Here is a 24,800-nt window from a genome sequence, read left to right as displayed (position 1 = left end):
GATGACCCCAGAAACTGTGGGTATGAAAACCTGATTCTTTCGTACAGACCTCAACACAAGGCAGTCTCTCCCTCTCTTGTGGCTGTTCTAAGATTTTTTAAGATGTGCAAATGAGTCCAGTGCCTTGTCAGTCTAGATATGGGGCAGTAGAATGATTTTGTTTCTGATCCCTACAAGGCTCTCATGGCTTCTTCTCCCCACCCTGCTGCAGTGATTCAGATCCTCCTGAGATCATGCACCTCAAGGGATCAAATCACAGGACTAGTGACTGCTTCTTTGTACTGGATAACTTCAAGTGGTGCGGGTTCCCTCATGCAGCTCATTTTTCCCAGGTGCACAGAGGGTAGAGAATTTTAAGTATAGTATATCTTCAGCTATCTCAAGTTTCCCATTCTCCTTCTGAGATAGGTATTTTTTGGTCTTCTGTATCTTGTACAATATCCCTGCTCAGCATTTAGTGTCCATGAAGAAATCAGAAAAATGTATGAATGTTTCTCTCCCTCCAGCCAGATCCCAGGTCCTCCATGCACTGCATGATTGCTGCATGTTTGTCACAAAACTTTTAAAGGGAAATATGCTTTTTCAGTTTTGTGCTTAATAAGATATTCTTGCCTATGAATATATCTTTGCAAGGATGGATGTGCACCATTTTGGCAAAAATGCTTGGCATTACAGGAATGATTAATATTTATAAATGCTAAAATGTTGAGGACCCTAAAATTCTTCTATCTTTGAAAATCTTCATGTCTGAATATCTTCCCATTATCTTCTCTCCTTGGTTCACATCTGCATACTTCTTTTGTTTTCTTAACTCTGTACTTGAATTTTTTTTTAAATTTCTTTATTCAGTCTTCTGTGTCTTCAGACCTCTGTTACTCAGGAAATATTTTCAGTCAAACCACTGTAATGAATGTTGTATTTTAACTTGATAATTACTTGTGTAAGCCATTACTAGAATATTTTAATTATTTCTTTAACCATGGGCCTTCTACCAATTTGCAGATCTGTTAAAAAACCTCATCACCATCACTACCACTCCAGAAAAAAAAAGGAAAAAACAACCCAAACGCCAGAGAAGAACTAAGAATTAGAAAAGATGCAGGCTAAAGACAGCAATCCACCAGACGGTGGCTATGGATGGGTTGTGGTAGTGTCAGCCTTCATGGTGATGGGCCTCACTGCTGCTGTCCTCAAGACTTTTGGTCTGTTCTTTGTTGAAATCCAGCAGCACTTTGATGAACTTGCAAGCACCACTTCTTGGATCACATCAGTAACCATTACAGTCTTTCATTTAGGAGGTAGGTAGTAGTACTCCTCTAGCATTTTATTTTAATATTAATCACCTGAGAAAGTTTGGAAGTCTTCCTTAAAAAAACCCCAATCCCAGCAACATATAAGGTCTAGACTTCCTTCAGAAGTCTCTACAGAAAATACAGAAAAATTTCAGAAAATTGGCATTTACTGCCTCATATTTGGAATGGGTTAATAACAAAACTCTATAAACATAGGAATCTGATTGCTTGAAAAACATCATTTACCTAAACTCATGATTAAGTTTTGCTACAGGCTTTGAGTTAAACTCACTAGGAATAATAGCCACAGAGCTAGTTGAATCAAGCTCTTTAAACAGTTTGTGCAAGCTCACTGATCTCAGTGTGACTGTCTGAAGTACTTTTTCAAAGTACTTCAGAATACAAGGATTGTGACCCCATCCATCAGGTAAGCCATCTGCTACCAAAATTATTCTCAGTCCTGCTTTTTCCCACTTCTTTTTATATTCACCAAGATCCCCTTTCTTTGCATGTATTACCAACTCTATGTCTTCTTCACCCCTCTTACTATGATTCCAAGTTACTGATCTACCAGAAAACTCACAGGGTTAAAAAGAAAAAAACAATCTATTCACACAGAGAGAACTCAATAAAGACATGGCCATGCAAGCAGAGAGTAGAGGAAGATAGAGTGAAATATCCCAGTCAAAGGCAGTGAGGTCAAATACCACATGACATCAAATGAAGGAGGGAAAAATAAGAAACATACTGCATTTGACTCAGCTTGGTTGTTTAGAGAGTCCTTAGTGCCCTGCAAACTGCATGATCCTTCACATGATGTGAGGATTCCAAACATGTGCAGGCTTGAACTGTACAGAATTTGTGAAATCTGCTCTGCATATTCTCATAGAGATATATGGTTGCTATAGGTAAATATCCTTACATAATAAATGCTATCATAATTTTCTTTCCGAAGACACTTCTTTGCATAGACACTGTATAATTACATGCATCCTACTCAGTCCACACCTATCAGTATTATTGCTTGGAACTCCAGTATTTCCAAACATCAAGAGCAACTGATCTTTCTTTGAAAAATGTATTCAGTAGGAAAAAAGAGTAACCCAAAGTCAAAGTAAAAAGATAAAATAAGTCATGAGTTGAAAAGATTTTATCAGTTCCATAAACTATTATCCTTGATGCCTGCTTGGCAGTGACAGATATAATTAACTGAAAAAAAAATTTGAAAAACCTGCTTCACAGACCACAGAAATTAATAAATGGTAATCTATCAATTTGGTTAACAAAATAGATGTATCACTGACATATTGTGATACTATTGTGTCATTCAGGCATTTGAAGTTCATGAGAAGAAAAACCCAGCACAGGACGGAAAAACTTAACAGTCCTGTTTTGGTTAGGTTTTGTTTTGTTATAGCATATATTTACATTGTATAGGAATGTATGAAGGAATAGAGCATTTAACACAATAATATCAAGTATAAACCAGAAAAATAATATATTTGCCTAGCCACATGGGAGGCCAGCCTATTTCAAGGAAGGCAGCTATAATTTTCAGCAGAAGTTGCTTTTCATCCTTTGAAATCCATTGAAAATAATCCTCTTTCAGTGAATAAAGCTTGGTGGTCAAACATTCCAAACCCCCTCTATATAGTAGTTTATAAATGTCTCAGGTCAATACATAATTGTCCTCATCTTCTTCTGCCTTGCTTCATTTATAGGGACCACAAACTTCCTGATGAAAATCACCTGAGCCTCCAGTTCTTTGAGCATGTTTCCCGGCCTGCTTAGTCTTTCTTAATGTCTCTCTCTGGGAAACCTTAAGTGTCACTTGGCTCAGTAGAAGGATGATCACTGAATTATTTTTTCCTATTTGAATCCTTTCAACAGCAGGTCTGTTTCTTGTGTTGAAGGAGAGCATGTGCTTCCACTCCCAAGGTCTGCACTTGCAACAGGCTGTTCAGTTTACCACAGTAAGGATTCTCCCCATCACCTTCACCAGCCTTCTCTGGCTACTGATGTACACCTCCCAACACCTTTCTCTTTGTACTCTTGTTGTCATCCCTTTCCATTGCTTGTGCATTTTCTGTGTGTTGCCCTTGTCCTTTCAAACTCTGGAGTCAAGCTATTTTACCCATTTCCAGTTCTGTGGCTAGCTTCTTTCTTTCTCTTGCTACTCCATGTTTAATTTCTGCCTGTTTATTCTTCTTATTTACTATTTAAGAATTGAGATTTAGTAATATTTCTGCTCCAGCTGCAGTTCTTTTTCTTGTCTTCAAGAACTTTCATGGATGTTACCCTGTGTCAACTTTTCTCTTCTTTTTTTCATCATATTTTATGATTCACCAACAGCATGTACTTTATCATGTCTCATGAACTACATAGTAAGATAATGACTGAATTTCAGTATCATTTTAACATGTTTATAAAATTATCAGATTTTTGCTGTAAAACCTGATGAGACATTTGAAGTTTATGTAACTCCTGCCAGGTCTTTCTGCTGTCAGGCAATGTATATGCTGAAGATTTTGCAACAACTAGTACTCTGTCAGGTTTATTTCACTCATCCTAGCTACAAAATTCTCTTAATTCTGATTAGCACAGGTTAATGTACAACAACCTGCCCCTACAAAGTACTGTGAAACCTTACTTGCCAGCTGCTCTCTTTTAATAATTGTCTTCCTACTTATTTATATTTAGAAGCGTGGTCCCTGTTAACTGAATTCGGTTTTATGCATGAACTCCAGTTCCCAGGATATTTAACAGATTTTAGGGAGCTGGTTCATGCCAGGTGGTACTTGGGAACCCCCTAGTGGCCACGGCCATTTAAAGAAATCCTATGGCTTTGACCTCGACTCTTGTGATGCTGATGGAAAAAACCAGCCAGGCAGTAAAACTATCTGTAATTAAGCAAAAATATCTCTGACATTTCAGGTGTTTCCAGACAGTGACTAGAGACCAAAGCAGCTGCTGCACCATCAGATCTGTACCACCTGCACCTTTGCCCTTGTGTTGAAGAGCCCCTGCACTCTGTTGTGAGAAACTGTACAACTAAATAAAGATTTAAGAAATGAACTGCCAATTTTCTGTAAAAAGTATTACCACAAAATAAACCCTAATTTTTGGTCCTTTATAAACTTTTAAAATTCCATTAAGGGTTGATTTTTGCAAAATTCTAGAAAACAAAAGTTAGTTTTCTTCAGAAAGTTTTCATGCCAGACATATCAATAACACATTCTCAATAGTACAGTTTTTATAGATGAACCTATAGATTCCGTGGCTGAATCTTCATCTTCTGCTAAAACAGTCTGTGAGGTTCTGTCTTGTTGGTAGCTGTATCCTTACACGAAAGTCAGTAGAACTGTCCTACTACAAGGAAGGCACTAAAATGCTCTTTCCCTTTAAAAGAGTCCACATATGTTGAATATATTTTCAAATCTGTGCCTCAGGAACAGTAATTTCTCTATCAGCAAGGATAAAATTTTGAAATTTTGATTGACCTCCTATCCCATCCAGCAGAATTAAGGCTGTTTGTGTCAAGCATTATAAGGGTAGTCACCGTCAAAATGTTTTATTTATTTGGCCATGTTGATCAGATTAATGTTCAAATGTATTTTTCTTTCTCCGATTTTTCTGCTTATCTAGCCCCTGTTGCCAGTTCACTGTGTGTACAATATACCCATCGGACAGTTGTGATCACTGGAGGACTTCTGGCTTTTTCAGGAATGGCATTGGGATTTTTTGGACTCAACATGGTCTGGTTGTATGCAACAACTGGCTTCCTACAGGGTATGAATTTATGGCTTCATGGCTTTCTTCCACCAGCAACGTATTTGAGGGTGCTAGTGGTAGGAGTTTTAAAATCTGCTATCTATTTTGACTTTATGAGCAGCCAGAACAAGCAATGTTCTTTAAAAGTGATTTCCCTCCCATTTCACTCTGGAAATAAGAGTTTGTACAGGAAATCTGCATCAACAAAGAAGACAAATATTTAGATGCCAATAATTTACACTTGCAAATTATATGCAAGCAGAAAATTAAATGTTTTGTTTTTCATTCAGAGATAAGAGCTTTGTGAAGGTTTAAAAAAACTTCATAAAGGGAACTGAAGTAAAAAGACAGGGAGATCCCAAATTCTATACTTTGTATCAGCTTATCTTATGGTTTGAACAGAGTCCCAGGCTTTCATTTTATTCCAATCCTTTCCTTTACTTCAGGCAAAACCAGGCCAGAAAGTTGTCTCCAACAGCTAGCAGACTTTCCTGGAACAGGAAGCAAAGCTAGCAGGGAATAAAATAAACCATTCTGAATTCTGCACTGGATGCCTGAGAAAATGTCTGGAATTTGAACCCTTTGGCAGTCCTGGGCTGCCAAAGAGTCTAGGGAGCCATCAAAATAACTCTAAGTTAGAGCAGGTTTTAAATTTGCTCAAAGCAGTTGAGCAAGAAAATGAAGAGCAAATAGAGGCAATACACCAACTTCCCTCATGTCCCACCTCACTCATGTCTACCCTGAACACAGCTCAGCTTAACCAGCTGGTCTGACCTAGTACCAGCCTTAACACACACAGCATGGACACTGGGATCTGCCTAGCTCCAACCCCATGACCATGGGATTTCTCATGCACTGGCAGAGCTGTGAAACCAAATTCTTTTTTTTTTTTTTTTTAAGTGCAAATGTAATAATGTATATACTTCACGTTCTGCTTTTTCACTTGAATATATACAATGTACAGAATATAATATAGCCACAAGTATACCCTTACACCTACTCCAGCTAAGCTCATGCTTCTTCTGGGCAAAAATGTTTTCTTTCTAACACTTTTCAACTTTGCAAATGTAGAAGCACTGACTGCTTTAATTTCTACCTTCACAAAATACCTCAATAGTGTCTAACCTATGCTATTTCTATTGATGTTTTTCAGGTCTTGGCATTTCTTTTTCGTGGACACCAGCCATTAGCATTGTTAGCCACTATTTCTCCAAGAAAAGGGCTTTGGCCAATGCTATTGCCAGTGCTGGAGAATGTGCCTTTGCATTCATCTTTGGGCCATTTTTCCAGTGGTTGATTGGTCAATACGGATGGAAAGGTGCCCTCTTGATCATAGGTGGCATCCAACTCAATATTTGTGTCTGTGGAGTACTGATGCGACCCCTGGCAAGCAGCTGCTTCCTTGAGGCCAGCCATCATGAAACTGAAACACCACCTGGCAATGGTGCATCCAGGACAGACAAAGAAGATCAGTCTCCCATCAGGCCCAAAACCTTCAACTGGATGCTTGTGAGGCGACCAGAATTTGTACTTTATGCCATTTTTGGTATATTAGCTGCTATGAGTTTTTTTGTTCCTCCATTATTTTTAGTTCCACTTAGCTACAGCCTGGGAATAGATGAATCATGGACTGCATCCCTCCTATCCATTTTGGCTATGGTGGACTTTGGAGGCAGATTGCTGTGTGGCTGGTATGCCAACCTCCACGTTACCAAAAGCATTCATTTGCTGGCAATGGCGATTACATTGATCAGTACTTCCCTGATGCTCTTGCCACTGGCTAACAATTACCTTTCCCTGGCAATATTCACTGGCTTCTATGGATTCTTCTTTGGTACAACGGTCGCCATTCACATTACAGTGCTAGTAGATGTTGTAGGCATGCCAGAATTTGACAGTGCCCTAGGACTTTTCATGCTTATTCGAAGCACTGGAGGTTTTGTGGGGCCTCCTCTTGCGGGTAAGTTAAGACAACTCACTGCCAAATACAGTGTAAAAGAGGAAAGGGGAATGGTAATCTGAACTGAAAAGATCTGGATCTGCACTCAACTTCCCCCCTTTTTTAGCTCAGGGGCATCTGAGCCAAGAAGTACATAAAAACAAATAGTCAGTTTAAATCCTCTTCAAAATACACTGCTCCCTCTCTTCTGTGTGATTTTGGAGATGCCTTCACACAAGAAAGGAGGGATGAAAGCTAGGGTTCACATGGTGGTCCTGCTTCCTGAATCCCACATAATGCCACTTGATGGCCTCCAACTATCTAGCTAAGAAAGTGCGCCTTTGGGACAAGCAGCAGACACACACTTTCAGAGAAGAAACTGAAATTTGAGAACACTGATGTTGCACAAATGTTGGTATTGTTGGGAGGGTTTCTACAGAAGTTCAAATTGAACAGCCTGAAACCTTAGGCTATGCAAACCTCAAGGAAATATTCAGAGAAATGCCTGCTGGTTTTAGACAGCATTTGAGCCAGCTAGTATAATAAACAGGGAAGGCAGCACATAAGAACAGTGGGAAGAGGGAGCAGACAATGAGACAGCACATGGATTTATGGGCTGGCAAAAAGATATAGTCATCTTAGAAAAATGCAAGACAAATGAACCGCAAGCTGTAGAGGCTTTGAAAAGTGATATGGCAAAAAAAAAAAAAAAAGACCAGTGTGACTTGTACAATGCAGATCTGAGTCCTCATCCAAAGACCATTGTTCACTCACTACAAGTGACTTTTGTGGTAATGACATTGCTAATGGGTTGCAAATGAGTCCAACTGAATACTGGAATATTTTAATTCACTTTTGAAATACAGGAACCAGGAGATTTGTAGAGGGTTTGAAACAGAACAGTATCGAAAATGTGTTGGAAAGATCTGAATAAAATACAGCTTATAGTGGCTGGTCACTAGTACTAATTATCCGGGAATCAGTGCGACCCCTTTTTGTATACTTAGTGAACTACAAAGAAGATATGGAAGAGCAGGGAACCCTAAGTGCCTCTCAAGCTCTCCTCTCCTCCTTTGAGTGTAAAATCTAAAAGATTTGAGTTCATGGTTCCTGTGCCTATATAGGGCTGATCTTAATTTAGAATAAGGGCGAGGAAGTACCCTAAACATGGACAAACTTCCCAAAAGCAAGCAACCTTCATCAGCCCACAAAGGAATGTGCCATCATACCCACAGGACAGCTGACACACTGCTGCAGTGCTACTACTGTACTACTGTACTGTAGAGATTTTTCAGTATAATACACAATGGCATCATATATTTTGGTTGGTTTCAATGTCCCTGAAAACCAAGGTCTTTTTGTTAGCTTCTGTGACTCTTTGTAAAATGATGGACTGGAAACCCATAACACGTCAGACAAATTCTCCAATTTTGTCTCCAGCAGATGAATCTCCTTCCCTTCTTTAAACTCGCTCATGCTGTAGTTGTGGTCCAAATTACAGCAACTGGTGACAGCTACCCCACAGAACATTGAGTTGCTCACATACACAGCTGCACAGTCTGTCATTCTGCCAGTACCTGCACTGTCTGCCACACTTTTGGTTGGAAAGTACTTAAAACTGTCTAATATATTGTTTCACTAGCAATTCACAAATGAAAAACAATGAGACATTAATTGTGTTTCAAAACACAAAAATGAAAAATGAAAAATGCTATACTGGGGTGATATTCCTTGTGCTTACGGTGTAGAAATCTGCCAGACAAGTATGTAGCCAGTACACTGCCTTTGTAAGAGGATATATTCACAATGCTGAGCTAATTTACATTCATCTGTTCTCCATCAATCATATTCCTGTCATTTGTTTCTCTCCAGGTCTGATTGTGGACATGGCTGGAGATTACAGAGCAGGCTTCTACATGGCAGGAGCCATTCTTGTCCTATCAGCTGGATTTTTAATTATTTTAGATCGACTCCAACAGAGAAAAATAAGAGGAAGCAAGATTAGAAACAAACCAGAAAAGTCAACGTTACCTTACCCCTCCCTCCATATCCTGAAGCATCAAACCAGAAGGTATGGAGAGCACAATGTAGTGGTGTGACTACATCAGACCTCTGACAGCCTCTCAAGGACACATGGAAGTGTTTTGTTTTTGCCAAACTCACTATTATTAGCATTTAGAAGAACAGAAATTTTGGGTACGACTGTTTGAAACAAAGGAAGAAAGTAATTAATTTACATGCAAAGTAGAGCAGTAACCATTACCATATTATTTTGATATTGAAGTTGCATTTTGACTACGCAAGCCTTCAGTAGAGTCCCAGAGGGCTGTGCTAAATGAAATAGGCAAACCATAGCCTAAATTAAATTGCCATGAAGCATGTGTGCAGCAGATACAAACTCTACCCTCAATCACAGACTGCAGCTATTGCTAAAAAAAAGGAAGAGGCATCAGCTCACAAATGCTTACTTGGGGAAGTGGTGCCCAGTATTTTCAGTAAACAAGTTGTATCTGAAAGCACAAGTAAATGAATACAGTTTTGAGCTGAAGGATTTGCAGGTACTCTACAGAGCAGTGCTGGAATAAGATAAATAAATAAACAAACCTGGTAAAAGGTAAAAGTTATATGAGTAACAGAATACAGTAGAGAGAAATGCAGTCCTAGATATCAGAAGTAAAAAGCAAAATACACCCACACAAAATGGAGAAGGATTAATGAGTAGTATAGGAAGAACTAAGGCTACAGTGGACTTCAAACTGAGTAGAGAATCTCAAATGCAACCCTGTATTTAAAATAGCAAATGTCTTTCTGTGTTATGATAATATAGAGGAGATAACAATGGTAATGCAGAGGAGATAATGCTTGCAAAACAGAGTTAACTGGAAGAAGTACATGAGTTGCAAAGAATTAAGTTCAACATAAATGAGACAATTAAGAAATTAAGGGAAAAGTATAAGAAATAAAGTTTGCCTGATTTAGAAGAAAAAATTTTTATAGGGCATGAGAACAGCATTCAAATCCATAATAGTCTGAGATGGAAAAAACGTGATTAATTCCTTTTCTTGTTAAAACAACTGGTAATTTATATCATTCCCAGAAAGGCAGTTATGTAATATGGGAAAAGCTTCATTGTTGTCTGTTCAGATACAATGCAGGATATGAATGCAGAATATGAAAATACAGAGACATCAGAGAATAGATAACATATAATCAAGGATATAAATATATGTGTTTCAGAGTACTAGAATGGGCTAGATGACTTCCTGATGTCCCCTTCAGTCCCACATTCCAATTTTCCTAAGGCAAATACTTTGACTAAAGTCTTTATTTATAAGAATAAAAAAGAGTCTGTATCCAAACAACTGGGTTTTTTTGTAATTTTACTGTATTAGGGAAAGACAGAATTTAAGGGAGAAAAGGTTGAATAACATCTAGAAAGAAACACTGAAAGGAAAAATATGTAGCACTTTAAAGCCTTCAAACTATTATGAATATCATATCTGCCCTACTTAAAAACTTCAGAAATTTTCACCATTGAAACACTTCCTCTGTGAAGTTGAATTTACTTAAATCTCTCATCTGAAAGAATTACTTCTTGTCTCATAAGAACTAAAATTTAATTTAACTTACAGGGAATCAGACGAACCATTAATAAATCAACTACCTGTGGGGGCTTGACTGAAGAACACACATTGGAAGGAGAGCAACTGAGTGTGCAAAGTCTTGTAGTAAGGCTCTGACACACCTGACAAAAATCCTTTTTAAACTTATCAGTTGAAAATTTTAGATTTTTCTGAGTATTATTCTACAGTCTTCTGCAGCGTTCCACTACTTAAAATAACTCTTCATTTTATAAAGTGGAGATGGTATTGCTGGAGGTGGGAAGAATGGGGAAATGTTTAATAGATGCAGTTTCCAGCTCTGGCACTCTGTTAAAATTCTGTATTTTATTTACAAGCCCTGTCACCAATTTATTTTGATATAGGCAGCGAAGAAGGCACTTAGTGGCACACTGTGCTGGAAGAACAGGGGCACAAGGAGTAGGTCAAGGGAGGGGATTGTTCCCCTCTGCTCCATGGTTGTGCATGCATTTTGGAGCAGCAAAGCACAGGAAAGAAGTTGACAAAGATGACTGGGTTCAGGAGAGGATCACTGAGAGGCTGTGGAACCTCTGGTTCAGCCTCTGTGAACCTCTGTGGGCCGGTTCAGCCAGGGGAGCAGCAGCTTTGGGGGTAACAAACAGCATCCCTGGCACCAAGAGGAGGAATAGAGGAGATGCAGCTGGGCTGTTCACAGCAGTGCATGGTATGAGGGTGAGGCAGCAGCAAAGCTGAAACAGAGAGAGCTCAGGCTGAAGCTATGAGGAGAGCCTGGCAGCACGGACATAGTCCGGCATAGTTGGGCTGATAATATCCTTGGGGCTTTCATGGCCTGAATGGCTGAAGTCCTGAGCAGCCCAGTCTGAGCTCAGAACTAGCTTTGTCAAGGCTCAGGCTGGAGATTTCCCCTGGTTCCCACCAGGCTGAACAGTATCTTCTGAGAAATACTTTTATTTTTTTGGCTAAATGCACTAAATAATATTAGTCCCTTGGACACACTGTCAATCTTGTTGCTATGTATCTGTCTAATGGCACAAAAGAAGTCAAATCATAGAATCATGGGATACACTGAATTGGAACGGGTCAATCAGGATCATTGAAGTTCAACTCCTGACCATCCCACGAATCACACCATGTGCCTGAGAACATTGTCCAAATGCTTCTTGAACTCTGTCAGGCTTGGTGCTCTGACCACTTCCTTGGGGAGCCTCTTCCAGTGCCCAACTACTCTCCGGGTGAAGAACCTTTTCCTGATATCCAGCCTAAACCTCCCCTGACACAGCTTCAGGCCATTCCCTCGGGTTCTCTCACTGTCACCACAGAGAAGAGATCAGTGCCTGCCCCTCCTCTTCCCCTCATGAGGATGCTGAAGACCCCAATGAGATCTCCCCTCAGTCACACTGAACAGACCAAGTGACCTCAGCCACTGCTCACATGGCTTCCCCTCCAGACACCTCATCCTCCTCATCACACCCTCCTTTGGGCAGGAGGCCTCCTCATTACCCTCTTTTACTCTGGCACCCAGAGCTGCCCCCAGCACTCAAGGTGAGGCTGTCCCAGAGCAGAGCATAGCAGGACAATCCCCTCCTTTACCTGGCTGGAGATGCTGTCCCTGATGCCCCCAAGACATGATGGCACTCCTGGCTGCCAGGGCACTGCTGACTCATGTTCAACTTTCCACAGACCAGGACCCTGATGTCCCTTCCTGCAGTGCTGCTCTTCAGCCTCATTCCCTAGTCTATACACACACCCAGGGTTGTCTCATCTCAGGGCCAGAATCTGACACCTTCCCTTGTTAAACTTCATTTGTTTGGTGACCTGCAATTTGTCAAGGTAGCCCTGCAAGGCCTCTCTGCCTTCAAAGAAGTGAACAGCTCCTCTCAATTTAATGTCTTCAGCAAACTTAGTGTTCAAGTCCTGCGTCCAAATCATTAAGATGTTGAAGAGCACCTAAGCCGTAAGGTGGAGCCCTGTGGAACCCCACTAGTGACAGGTCACCAGCCTGATGCCACCCCATTCACTGCAACTCTTTGTGCAGCCCATCAGTCAGTTGATCACCCATCACATGATGTGTTTACCCAGCTGTGGGCTGGACATTTTGTACAATTTCAGGATCATGGGAGCTGATCATTCTCATAGCCAGGGTACTCCAGCTCCAGGCAGTGGGATCCCCTTTGTCCCTTACTGGTGTTGAAAGTAGAGACAAAGAAGTGTTGAACATCTCTGCCTTGTCCATGTCACTGTTTTTGAGATGATCATCCTCATCCTGTAACAGGCTGATGTTATTTCTACACTGCCTTTTGCCATTAATATATTTGAAAAAGCTTTTTACTGTTTCAGCATGACAAATTTTCTCTCTGCAGTGGTGAGCAGCATCTCTGTAATCCTCCCATGTCATCTGACCTTGCTTCTGCTGAGCCTACACCTTCTTTTCTTGCCTCTACCTCCCAAAGAAGACTCCTGCTCAGCCAAGCCATCTTCTGCCTCCCCTGCTTGACTTCTGGCATTTGGGAATTGCCTCTTCCTATGCCCTTAGAAGATGGTGGTTAAAATGTGACCAGCATTGACAGACTCCAGCACCTGCAAAAGCAGGTATCTTTCCAGGGTATCTAACTCACTAATTCCCTGAGCAGCCTGAAGTCAGCTCCCCTCATATCCAGAGCTCAAGTACTGAGTATTTGTATTTATTTTGGAACTGCTTTTACTTCAGCTGCAGCTCCAAGTTAAATTAATTAATATTCCAATTTAAATTTCACTGGACTCTTAATACAGGGATTACTTAGAATCACAGAATCACCAATGTTGGAAGAGACCTTTAAGATCATCAAGTCCAACCATCCACCCAGCACTGACACTGTCACCTCTAAATCCAAACCACATTGTCCAGTGCACATGCCTCTGAAACATCTTCAGGGATGGTGACTCTACCACCTCCCTGAGCAACCTATTGCAAAGGACTCTTTTGATCCAAGTTCTAAGAATGTAGTCAGTGTTGACTATACTAACTTTCTTCAATAGATGGCCTCAGAGGCCTAAATCAGCAGCCCACCTGTAAGGAGTTTCTCACCCCAAAAGTTAGCAAAGTTAGTTTCAGTAGAAACAGGGTCATGAGGCTTTGGAAAGCACTACCATTCTCTTGAATCCAGGTATGTCCTTCTGAAATTAGATGCAAGGGAAACAATTCAACCTCACCTTGATAGCATCCAACTGCATCCAAAAGTTTTTCACCTATGGCTGATCATTCTGCATCTCACGGAGAAAGCCCCACAAATCTGAACAATGCCCTTGTCCAGTTTACCACAGACAAAATAGGCGCAAAGGAAAACTGCCAGAAAGCTGTTCAGACATTTTTCTTTAGAAAAACATGGTAGAGTAACAAAGGCACCACTGTAATCACATTCTCTTGGCACAGCTTCTACGGGATTAAGACTACCATTCCTTCTTTTACTGTAAGATTTAGAGGTGGAGCAGAGGGAGATGGGTCTGACAGTAAGGACCACAGCTTCATTTGGAAATTACTTGAGGAGGAAGTTTCTGTCATGAACCAGGCTTTCAGGATGAACATATTTATGGTGCTTGTGCAAGGCAGTTGCACAGGACATGTTGCTCCCTGGAGGGGCCTGCAGTCAAGGTAGAAGCAAGTTGAGGAATAGCTTCTTTTCAAAAAGCTTCAAATCCAGCCTATAGTGGAGTTCTTCAGTATGGAAGCCAGACAACACCTCCTTCAAAGTAAATCCCCAAACCATGGACAGACAAGGATCCTCAGGACAAACTGAAAGGATATAATTCCTTATTTTCTCTTACTGTACTGTGTTACTGGTAATGTAGATTTAGCAGTGAAATACCTGTGAGTTTCCCATAAAATTCAAAACTAAATCAGGTTGTACTTGTTTTTCTTTGCTCTATGTGCTGTAGAAAGCCTCAAATATCAGAGAAAAATAATTATCAGTTAAAGGAAGTAAATTAATAAAAATCCCAGAATCTTGTCCTAGAAAGATGGGATCATAATGTCAACAGCACAAAACCATCTAACAGCTATTCTTTTTCAAAGGTCAAGCCTGTTATTTTTAGTTACACCAGAAGCATTCATTTCCTACCTTTCACCAAGATTCATCAGAGCGTCCTGGATTTGCCACAGGTTTGGCTGTAAGAAAAAAGCTGGGTTACTCTGGGGTTTCTCTAAAGTACTCCTCTTCCATCCTCTACTCCTGAAAAGTTATCTTTGAAAACAAAACACCTTTGGAATCCATGTGTCAACCCTAGTGACTTTACACTGATGGAGTTAGCAGCACTGTATCAGAGAAATAACATTTTGTAAAAAGATTGAGATCAAAAGCAGGATGTGGTGTTTCGTTTCTTCATCCATCCAAATCCTCAATAGCAGCATTCTGCATTTACATTGCAGAGGGCACCACAGATCCATGACAAAACTGTTTGGTTTTTTTTTCCCTTTCCTGTTATACTATTAACAAGAGATTCATTCAGAACACATAATACTCAAGCAGTTGACATTTTACCCTACACGTCACTTGAGGGAAGTAAGGGTCAGAGACTGGTTTTGCTACATGAAGAAATCACGTGGATTTTCTTTATTAATGTTTTGATTCTCACAAGATCAAGCAGCCTGATCAAGCAAGCTTTAGTTATCATCCTCTTCCAGAAGTGAAGCTTTTCTTCAGGAAAACACATGATTTGATAAGGAACTTTACAACATTTCAGAGTGCACAAGGGCTGGCATGTCTCTTAGGAACTTGACAGACTGTAATAGCGTCCACTTACAGTTTTACATACATGGATATTTACAGAAACTTCCCTGCATCTCTTTCACCTTTGAAATTCCTATTGAGTTCATCTGAGTTAACTTGCCCAAATTAGCAAATTTATGCTCCTCACTGTTCATTCTTCCTGTACCCCTTGTTTTCCCCTCTGCAAAAACCGTGTTGCTTCAAACTTTTACCGGGTCTAGCAAAACCAACTAGATCTGGCATTAATAACAGAATGACAGAGTTTGGAAGGCACCTCTAGAGGTCCTGTGGTCTAACCCTCGCTGCGGCAGAGCCATTTGGAGCTGGTTGCCCATGACTGTGCCCAAATGGCTTTTGCAGATCTCCAGTGGGGGAGACTCGACAAACTCTCTGGGCAACCTGTGCCAGTGCCCAGTCATCCTCACAGAAAAAAGGGTTTCCTGATGTTCAGAGAGCACAGCCTGTGTTTCAGACTGTGGTCACTGCCTCTGGTCCAGTCTCTAGGCACTACCATGAAACAATTTTTACCATAATTAGGAAAAATACAAGAATCAGCCCCATCCTAGCTAAAAAATACTGATGTTAATACTTTTTATCTGACTTCCTAATGAAATGAATGTTGGTCAATCACACTGTCTGTTCTTTCCTGTGGAAACCTTGGGAATATTTCTCTGTCTGCTCTGGGGTGCCCTGACCCCCAGGGGAGCACTGACTTTGACCCTCATTCATGGAGAAAGCTTCCTAGACTTCAAGATAGACTAGAATCCTCAAAAGTATGAAATAGATTATAGAGAGTAGTGTACGTGTATTACTTGGTGAGAAATTTAGGTTTTGGGATTTTTAGCATGTTGTGGATGGAAGCAAGATGGAGGGCACAGGGTGTCATCCTGGGTTTCTTCTTCATGCTTCTTCTTCCTTCTTCTCCATGTGTTTGGGTGGCATTTTGTAATTGGGCAGAAATTATGCGCTGCGGGCTCTTTGGGATCAGTTATTGGGTCAAAAGGGAAAATAATCCAGGTGTCAGTTCTTAATTGGATAGTTTAGTCTTAAAAGACCTTGTAACAAGACATTGTTAGCCATTTGGTGCCTTCTAATGAAAAGCTGCCAAACTCAGAGAAGTGAGACTGTTTTACTGATAAGAAATAATAAACACTTGAGTCCAAACACGAATTACTGTCTCAAGTGCCTTCAATGCAGACCCACAAAAACCAATGACTGGTATTCTCACAACTGGTGCCCTGTGTGAGGAATTTTCTCTTGAGTCTGTCAGCCATTTTTACTATATTTAGAACCCTGTGCACAGCTTCAAAGACAAGTAAAACCTTAAAAAGGTTTAATCCTTCAAACTTAAAAAAAAATGTTAGAGGGACAGAGAGGCTCAGATTAATGATTCATTAGGACAAATGACAAGCAGAAGATGGCTCTTTTATCTCCTTGCTCTTTTGGCTGTAACTAACTGCTGGTATATCACAGTACCCAGACCTTTGAATCAATCACAGGCTGCCATTTCTTGCCTGATCTTGTAAATGGAATTACTACAGCGTTAACAAAGGCAAAAGCCCGGCTTCATTAGTTCTGCAGCCCATGGGATGTACCCTCTTTTTGTTGCAGTATTTGCTTCTCAGTATAGAATTAAACTCTACTTACCTTAATCAAAGACACTTCTGTCACAGGGTAATGAGTTTTGGTCTACATATACTATATTGCACAGTGTTAAAATGGTGCAAAAAGACTGCACAAACAAAGCTATAGTAAATACATGCAAAAATATCAGTCCTCTCTAATAATATAAGCAGCCTTAGATGAAAACATGTTTGAATCTAGAAACAGTCTGCCCACTCTAGGAGCTTGTGCTTATTGGGCAGGTAAAAAGGTGTTGGGCTGTCTCTCAGAGCACATGTAATTAATCAAGAAATAACAACAGATTTTTCTGCTGCTTTTTAAGAGGGAAGGATGCAGAATAAAATGAGAAGTTGTCTCCTTGCCCCTTTCATGCTAATTAATGCATTCAGAAGCTGAACTGAAAGGAATTTAAACTCGTGATAGTCATAAGAGGACAGATCAAAGGAGAAAAAAACAGACCAAGTAAAAGAAAGCTGCATATGCCTTCAGTTAACAGGCAGAATACAGGTCTGAAGAAGGTAAGATTTATATTTTTTGTTTTACACAAAGTTTTCAGCTTTGTTTAAAAATTATGCTTTAGAAGAGGCTTGACTGTCTCTAAGTGAACTCAATATGCTTTATTTCCTTGGCTAGAATTATCTTCAGTAAAGCCATTGTGTTTTCTAATTTACTTGTATAGGGTGGGTAGATTAGTGGGATACAATCAAGTAAGGATCTGTTGTTGTGCTCTTCACATTACAGAAACATGATTACTTGAGGATTTCTTCTTCACTATATTTGATGGAATAGATTTTTAACTGTTCAGACAGCTGTGATTACCACCTTAAGATTGGGAATGAAGATTGTAATATAAATTACAATTTTATTTACAATAAAATTAATTACTACACATCTGAGTTTAGATTGTCAGCAGACATGAATCAGTATTCCCATCTGAAATTCAACAGATCTCTGAGAGCATCCAGTGACTGAAAACCTATCCCCTGAGTGTTTACAGGGAATTACAGAATAGAAAAACAACTATTGTTAAGATCAGTATTATTTTTTCTTCTAAATAGTTTTTCTTGTCCAGGAAAATTGCCTTTTTTTCTATATTCTCAATTTTGCTTTAGAAATCTGCCATCGCTTGGTACCTAAACAGACCACATCAAATTCTGCAAACTCTGTTACACTCAGTTGCAAACACCTTGATGTCAGTGATGATACTAATATGTAGACTTATAGTTATGGTTTTGAGCTTTATCCTAAATTGGGATTTAGTTGTGTGTATAGGAATCTACTTGATTCTGAAAATATCAGATTATCCTGCCTCTCTAAAATGCTCACATTAAAACAAAGAAGCTGAAAATATTAAGCTTCAATGGTAACAAATTATTTATCACACTGACACACTGTGTTTCTACCCTGTAGGTTTGAGCAGGACCAATCTCACAAAATGCCCAGAAGATATAACCACCTGGACAGCAACCACTTTAGAGGGAAAGGACATGTCTATTTTGCAGTGGAAGAGTAAGTGTAAATGAAAACCTATGTTAGCATGTAAGCTGGTGAAAGAATTTGTATTGAAAGAAAACCAGAAAATTGTATCCAAAAAATTCACTGTTGTATATAGATGGAGTGCCTTTTAACTATCTTATAGGTCTCTCTAATGTTTGTCAAGGGGCAACCTTAGAGAGCCATCAATGATATGAAAAATCAGAATTGCAGAATTCAAGAATCTAGAGTTAAATAATATGATCACAAGTCATCATCCTTTACCAGGTTTATTGAGGTTTATTTAGAATTTACTTCTAAGGCTGTTGCAAGGTGATCTGTACCCTAAATCTCTAGATTCACAGACCTCTCTTAGGAACCTCAAAGAGACATTGTCTCACCCTAAAGAATGGCGAAAACCCCCCGGAGAAATGGTTAAAAAAAAGAGCAAAAGACTTCAGTGCCATACAAACATGACTCCCAAATTGTTTCTGCCAAATATTTTTTATCTTTGAATTACAATAAAATATGTTTGGTCTGGGATTATTAGAGACACCACCCAACTGCTCATGTTTTACTACATAAGGCAAGTAATTCCAGTGTGCTTGGAATATCTGTATGTGAATTGTGTTAGTACTGGCTTACTGGGCCCCAAACTATGACTTGTTGCAAACACTCATACTGTAAGATAGCTGCTCTTCCATCAGCCCTGGTGGAAAGAATAAACAAAGGGGAAAGCTCTCTAATAGTCCATCCAAAGCAGTTCAGTTTTTAAAAAAAAAAAAAAAAAAAAAAAAAAAGGCTGGCTAGTCATGTTTCAGCACTTGAGACTAGGCATGCTCACCTCTAACTGCTGTGAATTCTTGTGGCTGCATCTGTAAGTAGTTTTTCTAGATATGTGACTCTCTCCTTCCAGTACCAAAAGTGACCTTCTCCTTCCAGTACCAGAAGTATTCTAGATATGAGCCCTAGATTCTTAGCAGCAGAACTTCAGCTTTAACTGGAATGGCAAGAAATTGCATACACACTTTCCATACTATCCTGTGAGTAGTTAGGGAAGGAGTTAGATGGCAAATGTGCAGTCAGAAGTACCAGCTCCAGAAACAAATCCTGGGTTTTCTCCTAAATTTGCCCTAAACCAGGACAAGGGCATACAGGCTAATGGACAGCTAAAACAACACAACATGTGACAAGCAAGAAGTCTAAAAATGTAGGGAGGGCACATGTTGCCTGGAGAAGTAGTCCCTCCAAGTTTCAACTGTGCTGGCGAGAGTAGGAAAACCAGTGGAGCCATCTCACAACTTTGGCTGCATCAGAAAGTGACTGCTGTGAACTCTGTGTATGTTAGAATGGGTTTATCCTGATTCACACAGCAATTTTTCCCCATACTCTTTTCCCTTTAATCATTTCATATATTCTTCTGTTCCTGAACAGGGAAAGAACAAAAAATTGGGGAATGAATTCAGTATTTCTCAACAGGGAGGATATTAAAACTAAAAGAAGGCTTTTTGTGACTAGGAAATTTGAAATTACTTTGTCAGCTTGCTTTTTGATGTAAAGTGGAAATGTGCTGCTTCTGCCAAGTCCTCAGCAAGCAGTGAGGGAAGGGTGTTTTACAGCACAATTTGCAAAACATATTTTCCCTAAAATGACCCAGTGATGCCAACAATGTGCCTGGTATGTAATGCAAGAACTAAATCCTTATAGAACTCTTTATGAATAATTCAAAGTTTCTTACTCATGTTTTAAGGTTGCAATGTGTTTTATGCATCAAAAAAACTTCCTTCATTAGAAGTTGTTGCAATATGATGCAATTATGATACATTTTAAATACTTGCTGCCCAAAGAAATTTAGCAAAGAAACATGAGCTGCATCATTGCAGATGTGGCATTTAATTTAATTCACATTCACTTGCAATATCACAATGCTGTGATTTGAGAGACTTACAGACAGGTATGATTTTGGAATTAGTAGTCACTGGTAGATAATTATTTTCAAATAAATATATTTTTAAAATGTTTATAAGAACTTGGTAGAGAAATTAGCTAACAGGTAAATCTACAGAAACTAAATGAAGTTATTGATACTTTGCCTATTTTCTGAAGTAAATTCTGCTCCATGGCTTCCTCTGACAAAAAGTTGCTGACACAAACTTTTGGTCTAACCATACTTGCTCCTGGGAGGATGCATTTAGTTGTGGTGCAAATTTTGTTTTGCTTTCCCAACAGAGCTCTGGGTATTGGACTTTTCATTTTGGTGCTGGCAATTTTACTTGCCTTTGGCTGCTGGTATTACAAAAGACGTAGTGGCTACAAAAGTCTGCAGGTAAGTGTGGCAGCTCATTTTCTCTCATGCTATTATTTTGACAACAAATTACCTTGATTTGCATAACAATAATGCAGAGAACATAAAATCTGTAACAAGACATCACTATCTCAAGCAGTATTTACACTGACATATGTCACAGACAAAACCACATATGAAACACAACCTGCCCCAAAGAACATGCAAGTCAGACAAAGGGGTAAGAAGAACCAGAAGCAAAGGGACATGAAACCAGTTGCCCAACTTTGCACAACATATCAGTAAAAAAATTTATCTGTAAATTTTGTAAGATCAGTAAAAAAAATTATTTGTAGAAAGCATTCTATTTATATTTACACAAAATGAAGAGACATTCAGTGTCCTTTCATTTAAATAAAAGTAATATATTCACTGTTCATAAGATTTACCCCTAAATAAGGGGTAAATTAGAGTAAATCCAGGAAGAAGAGAAGGTAAATACGCTCACCTATGGATGATGTGAGATTCATCCATGCAAAATTTGACTTGCAATTTTAAGATTTACAAAAAAGTGGACAGGTTTGAGATTTGTTTTCTAAAGACTACTTTAAAAATATTTTCATCTGTGTCTTCTTAGAAGCTATTTTAAAAATAAGGTACAATCTCTCTCATAACAACTGCTGTTAGAAGTTCCAAAACTTTATTTTTTAAGTTTTGCTCCGTCTTCTATGAAAGGGAGGTCTTTTTTAATTCTTTCAAGTGAAAGCTTGTTATGGTTTAACCCCAGACAGCAATTAATCACTGTGTAGACACTTGCTTATTTCCCACTGCCACCCTGGTGTGGAGGAGAATAGGAAAGAAAAGGTGAACTTCAGGGGTTAAATTAGAACAGCTCAGTAATTGAAACAAAATATATTCATCTACTACTAATGATCATCATAAAAAAGGTGAGAAAGAGAGGACTAAAACCCCAAAGGAACAAATGATGCCCAAAACAGTTTCTCACCACCCCTAACTGATGTCCATCTCATTCCTGAGCAGCAATCAACTCCTCCCAGCCAAATCCCTTATTTTTACACTGAGCGTGATGTTCTCCAGTGTGGAATGTCCCTTTGACTAGTCCAGGTCAGGTGTCCCAGCCACGAGCCCTCCCTGTTTCTTGTGCATCCTCTCAATGGCAAAGCATGAGCGACTGAAAAGTCTCTGACTTAGAGCAAGAGCTACTGAACAAAAACCAAATAATCATTGTGTTACCAGCATTAGTCTCATAATGAATCCAAAACAAAGCACTGTACCAGCTGTTTAAAAGAAAATGAACTCTACTCCAGCTGAAACCAAGGCAAAGCTTTGGGCAAATACGTGTTTTACAGTATCTTTTAGTTAACCTAATATTTTGAAGAAGATATAAGTAACTGTTTGTGACTAAAAAACCCAGCAAAGGTCTCATCTAAGTCAGCAACTCCATTTCCTTGCTGTTTCTGGTCACTTTGTCTCAGTCTCTTTCTATCCAATTATCCAGTTATCTATCCAATACATATATCAACTGGCAGAATACCTGAAAGCTGAACTTTCTTAGTGAAATGTTGCAAAAAATGAAGACTCAAGACTCAAAAAACCCCTTCAAAAATCAAACCAAATGTCTGTTTTGCATGTCCTGGCAAAAAGCATAATCTGTTTTTTGATTCCATCTTGTGAGAGATTTCTACTTTCTGGTTTTGAAAATCAATTTTTTCTTAGGCTATTTCTGGCTAGGGGAGAATTGGTACAGAATGTGTACAAAAGAAATGCTGAAAAAATGGAAAACAAAAAGGTTCGGGATTAAGGAAAAAAATAGCTGGCATAAAAAATAGGAGGCATTTGGGTACATGAGATGTCATTTCCTGCATCAGTCTGAAAAATGCAGTACTTATTTATCTGTCAATGTAGCTGGATTACACAGGAGAGAGAGCATATGTCTCAGCAGACAGCAAAAAGTGTTAGGTGAGGTATCTTTCTTACTTGCATTGTGTCTAATCCCAGATTCTAATACATACTGTATATGTGCTGTCAAGTTTTGCTCCAACTTCACAATCTCTTCTTCCTTTCACCTCCCCCATATTTCTTTATGATCTGTCACAGAGCAAAAGCTCTAGTGTGAGCACAATACAAAACGTGGTAGGTGAGGGAGAAATACTGGACTGCAAAATGGCTCTGCAGGACTACAGAGACTTTAATTCTGTGGTAAGTTGCAAGTCAAGACCTCACTTAAAACTGAGTAAGACATGGTGAGATAATATTGTTAAACAGACACTTGATGATTTCTCCCATGGTGTATTCCCTCCTACTTTGAGTCTTCAGTGCTTCAATATCAACTTAGAAAGTAGTATTTGGAAAAATTTGTACTGTGAAAAACTAAAGAAAAATATTACATCTACTATTTAAAATGCTTACTTTAAAACTATTGTCTTCAATTTATATTTATTCTTAAGCTGTATGATCATTTTGCAATCTATTAGAATGATGCAACACCTGAATGCTGAAAAATACTGAAAAACCCCAAACATCTCCCTAACTGATTTTCTACCATTCAGACAAACAACAAAATTGTGTCTGTACACACTATACTCTGATAAGCATTATCAGAGTATATTATAAAACTTCAATGTGTTAGCTCTTCTAATTACAGAAAGATGATTGTATTTAAGCTTTCAATTTTCAAAAAGGTAAATTAAGTGATAAGTATATATAAATGGGTGTGTTTAAATTGCTTTAGAATTGAGAAGAGGCTAACCTCAAACATTTAAAATAAGCTGCTCAAATTTTTACCACTAGAAATACGACAATATGCCTGCATCAAGACTCTTAAAACCTTCAATATTTGTCTGAATTATCAATCTAAAACCACCCCATATATATCAGAAAATTATTCCTGCCTTTTTAACATTGAAAATTCTCTCTTTGGATGAACAAGAGCAATAAAGTGAATCTGATGCAAAACCAGAAAACATACTACCAAAAAGTAACCTTAAAAAATAGACACAATGAAGGACCTTGGCTTCTTTAAGTCATAGAACTGTATCTAATATGGTGGTAAATAGCTTGCTGTGTGTTTAAGGTCATTTTCTTGTCATTTTCCTTATAATTCAATTGGGATATTTTTTGATCTTTCATACCCATTTTCCTTACCACAGGTACCTGATGCTCCACCAGCTTATGACAAAATTGCTGCAGATCAGTCACCACCACCTTATTCACCATGATAAGATGAAATTTGAAACCATCAACATACTGATTCCATTCACTCATGCTCGCTCTTTATTTCCTGTATATGCTTAACTTGCTTAAAGCTACAATCATACAAAAGAAAAAAACATGTCTTCATTAGCAGTTGCTGAAAAGTATTCCTGCCTAATTTACAGAACTGGTTCTTGAAATGCCTTAATAAATCTGAATGTGCTTTTGTTTTAAGCTTTTCACTTCTTGCAGTCAGATTAATACATTATGGTCTAGTCATCTTGAATCCTTCACAGGTCTACATAGATCTGTAGTGACACACTGTTCAGTATCAATTAGCGTAAAAAGTGACAGCACCTTTGTCTTCATCTTTCCCTTTCTTTAAAAAAATAACAAAAAGCCCCAAAAAACCAAAACAACAACAGACACACAAACAAAAAAAAAACCCACAAAAAAAACCCCCCAAAAAACCCCAAACAACTATTCCTTAGAATGTAATGTAAAAGAATCTGTCACAAAATGAACCAAACAATTTTGACTACATGTCCTTTTACAAACTGTTTTCCTCACCAGCAGTTTTAAAATCTACTTCCAAAAAGTGACTATGTTTTACAACACACTTTAACCTCACATTACTTGTTTATGTACCTGTAATGAATTAATTCCTTATAAAACATGATCAATCCAGGCAACTTGGAGTCCATATTATTTCATACTGCAATGGATATAATGACATCCTCTTTCATTTCCTTGTGGCAGTCATGTGAGAGAGCAAAAGAACTTTGTAAATTTAAAGACTTACATGTAATTTCTTTCTAATATGATGAAACTATATAAGAAAATGCACAAAAACCATGTTTC

General features: G+C 38.8%; 2 protein-coding genes across 2 annotated transcripts; both read left to right on the top strand.

Moving 5' to 3' along the window:
- The first annotated feature begins 1,096 nt into the window (after positions 1 to 1,096).
- On the top strand, positions 1,097 to 9,101 carry LOC136568602 (monocarboxylate transporter 13-like). The gene is made up of 4 exons (XM_066568664.1): positions 1,097 to 1,298; positions 4,938 to 5,081; positions 6,217 to 7,023; positions 8,875 to 9,101. Exons 1-4 carry the CDS (start codon positions 1,097 to 1,099, stop codon positions 9,099 to 9,101), a joined length of 1,380 nt encoding a protein of 459 aa, XP_066424761.1.
- Positions 9,102 to 18,404: 9,303 nt separating this feature from the next.
- On the top strand, positions 18,405 to 23,965 carry MLANA (melan-A). Its single transcript, XM_066569727.1, has 4 exons — positions 18,405 to 18,478; positions 20,672 to 20,768; positions 22,845 to 22,946; positions 23,897 to 23,965. The coding sequence occupies exons 1-4, from the start codon at positions 18,405 to 18,407 to the stop codon at positions 23,963 to 23,965; spliced, it is 342 nt and encodes a 113-aa protein (XP_066425824.1).
- Positions 23,966 to 24,800: the final 835 nt, after the last annotated feature.

Source organism: Molothrus aeneus, chromosome Z (genome assembly GCF_037042795.1).
Source record: "Molothrus aeneus isolate 106 chromosome Z, BPBGC_Maene_1.0, whole genome shotgun sequence".
In the NCBI taxonomy this organism is placed as follows: domain Eukaryota; kingdom Metazoa; phylum Chordata; class Aves; order Passeriformes; family Icteridae; genus Molothrus; species Molothrus aeneus.
This window is presented reverse-complemented; position numbering and strand designations above follow the sequence as displayed.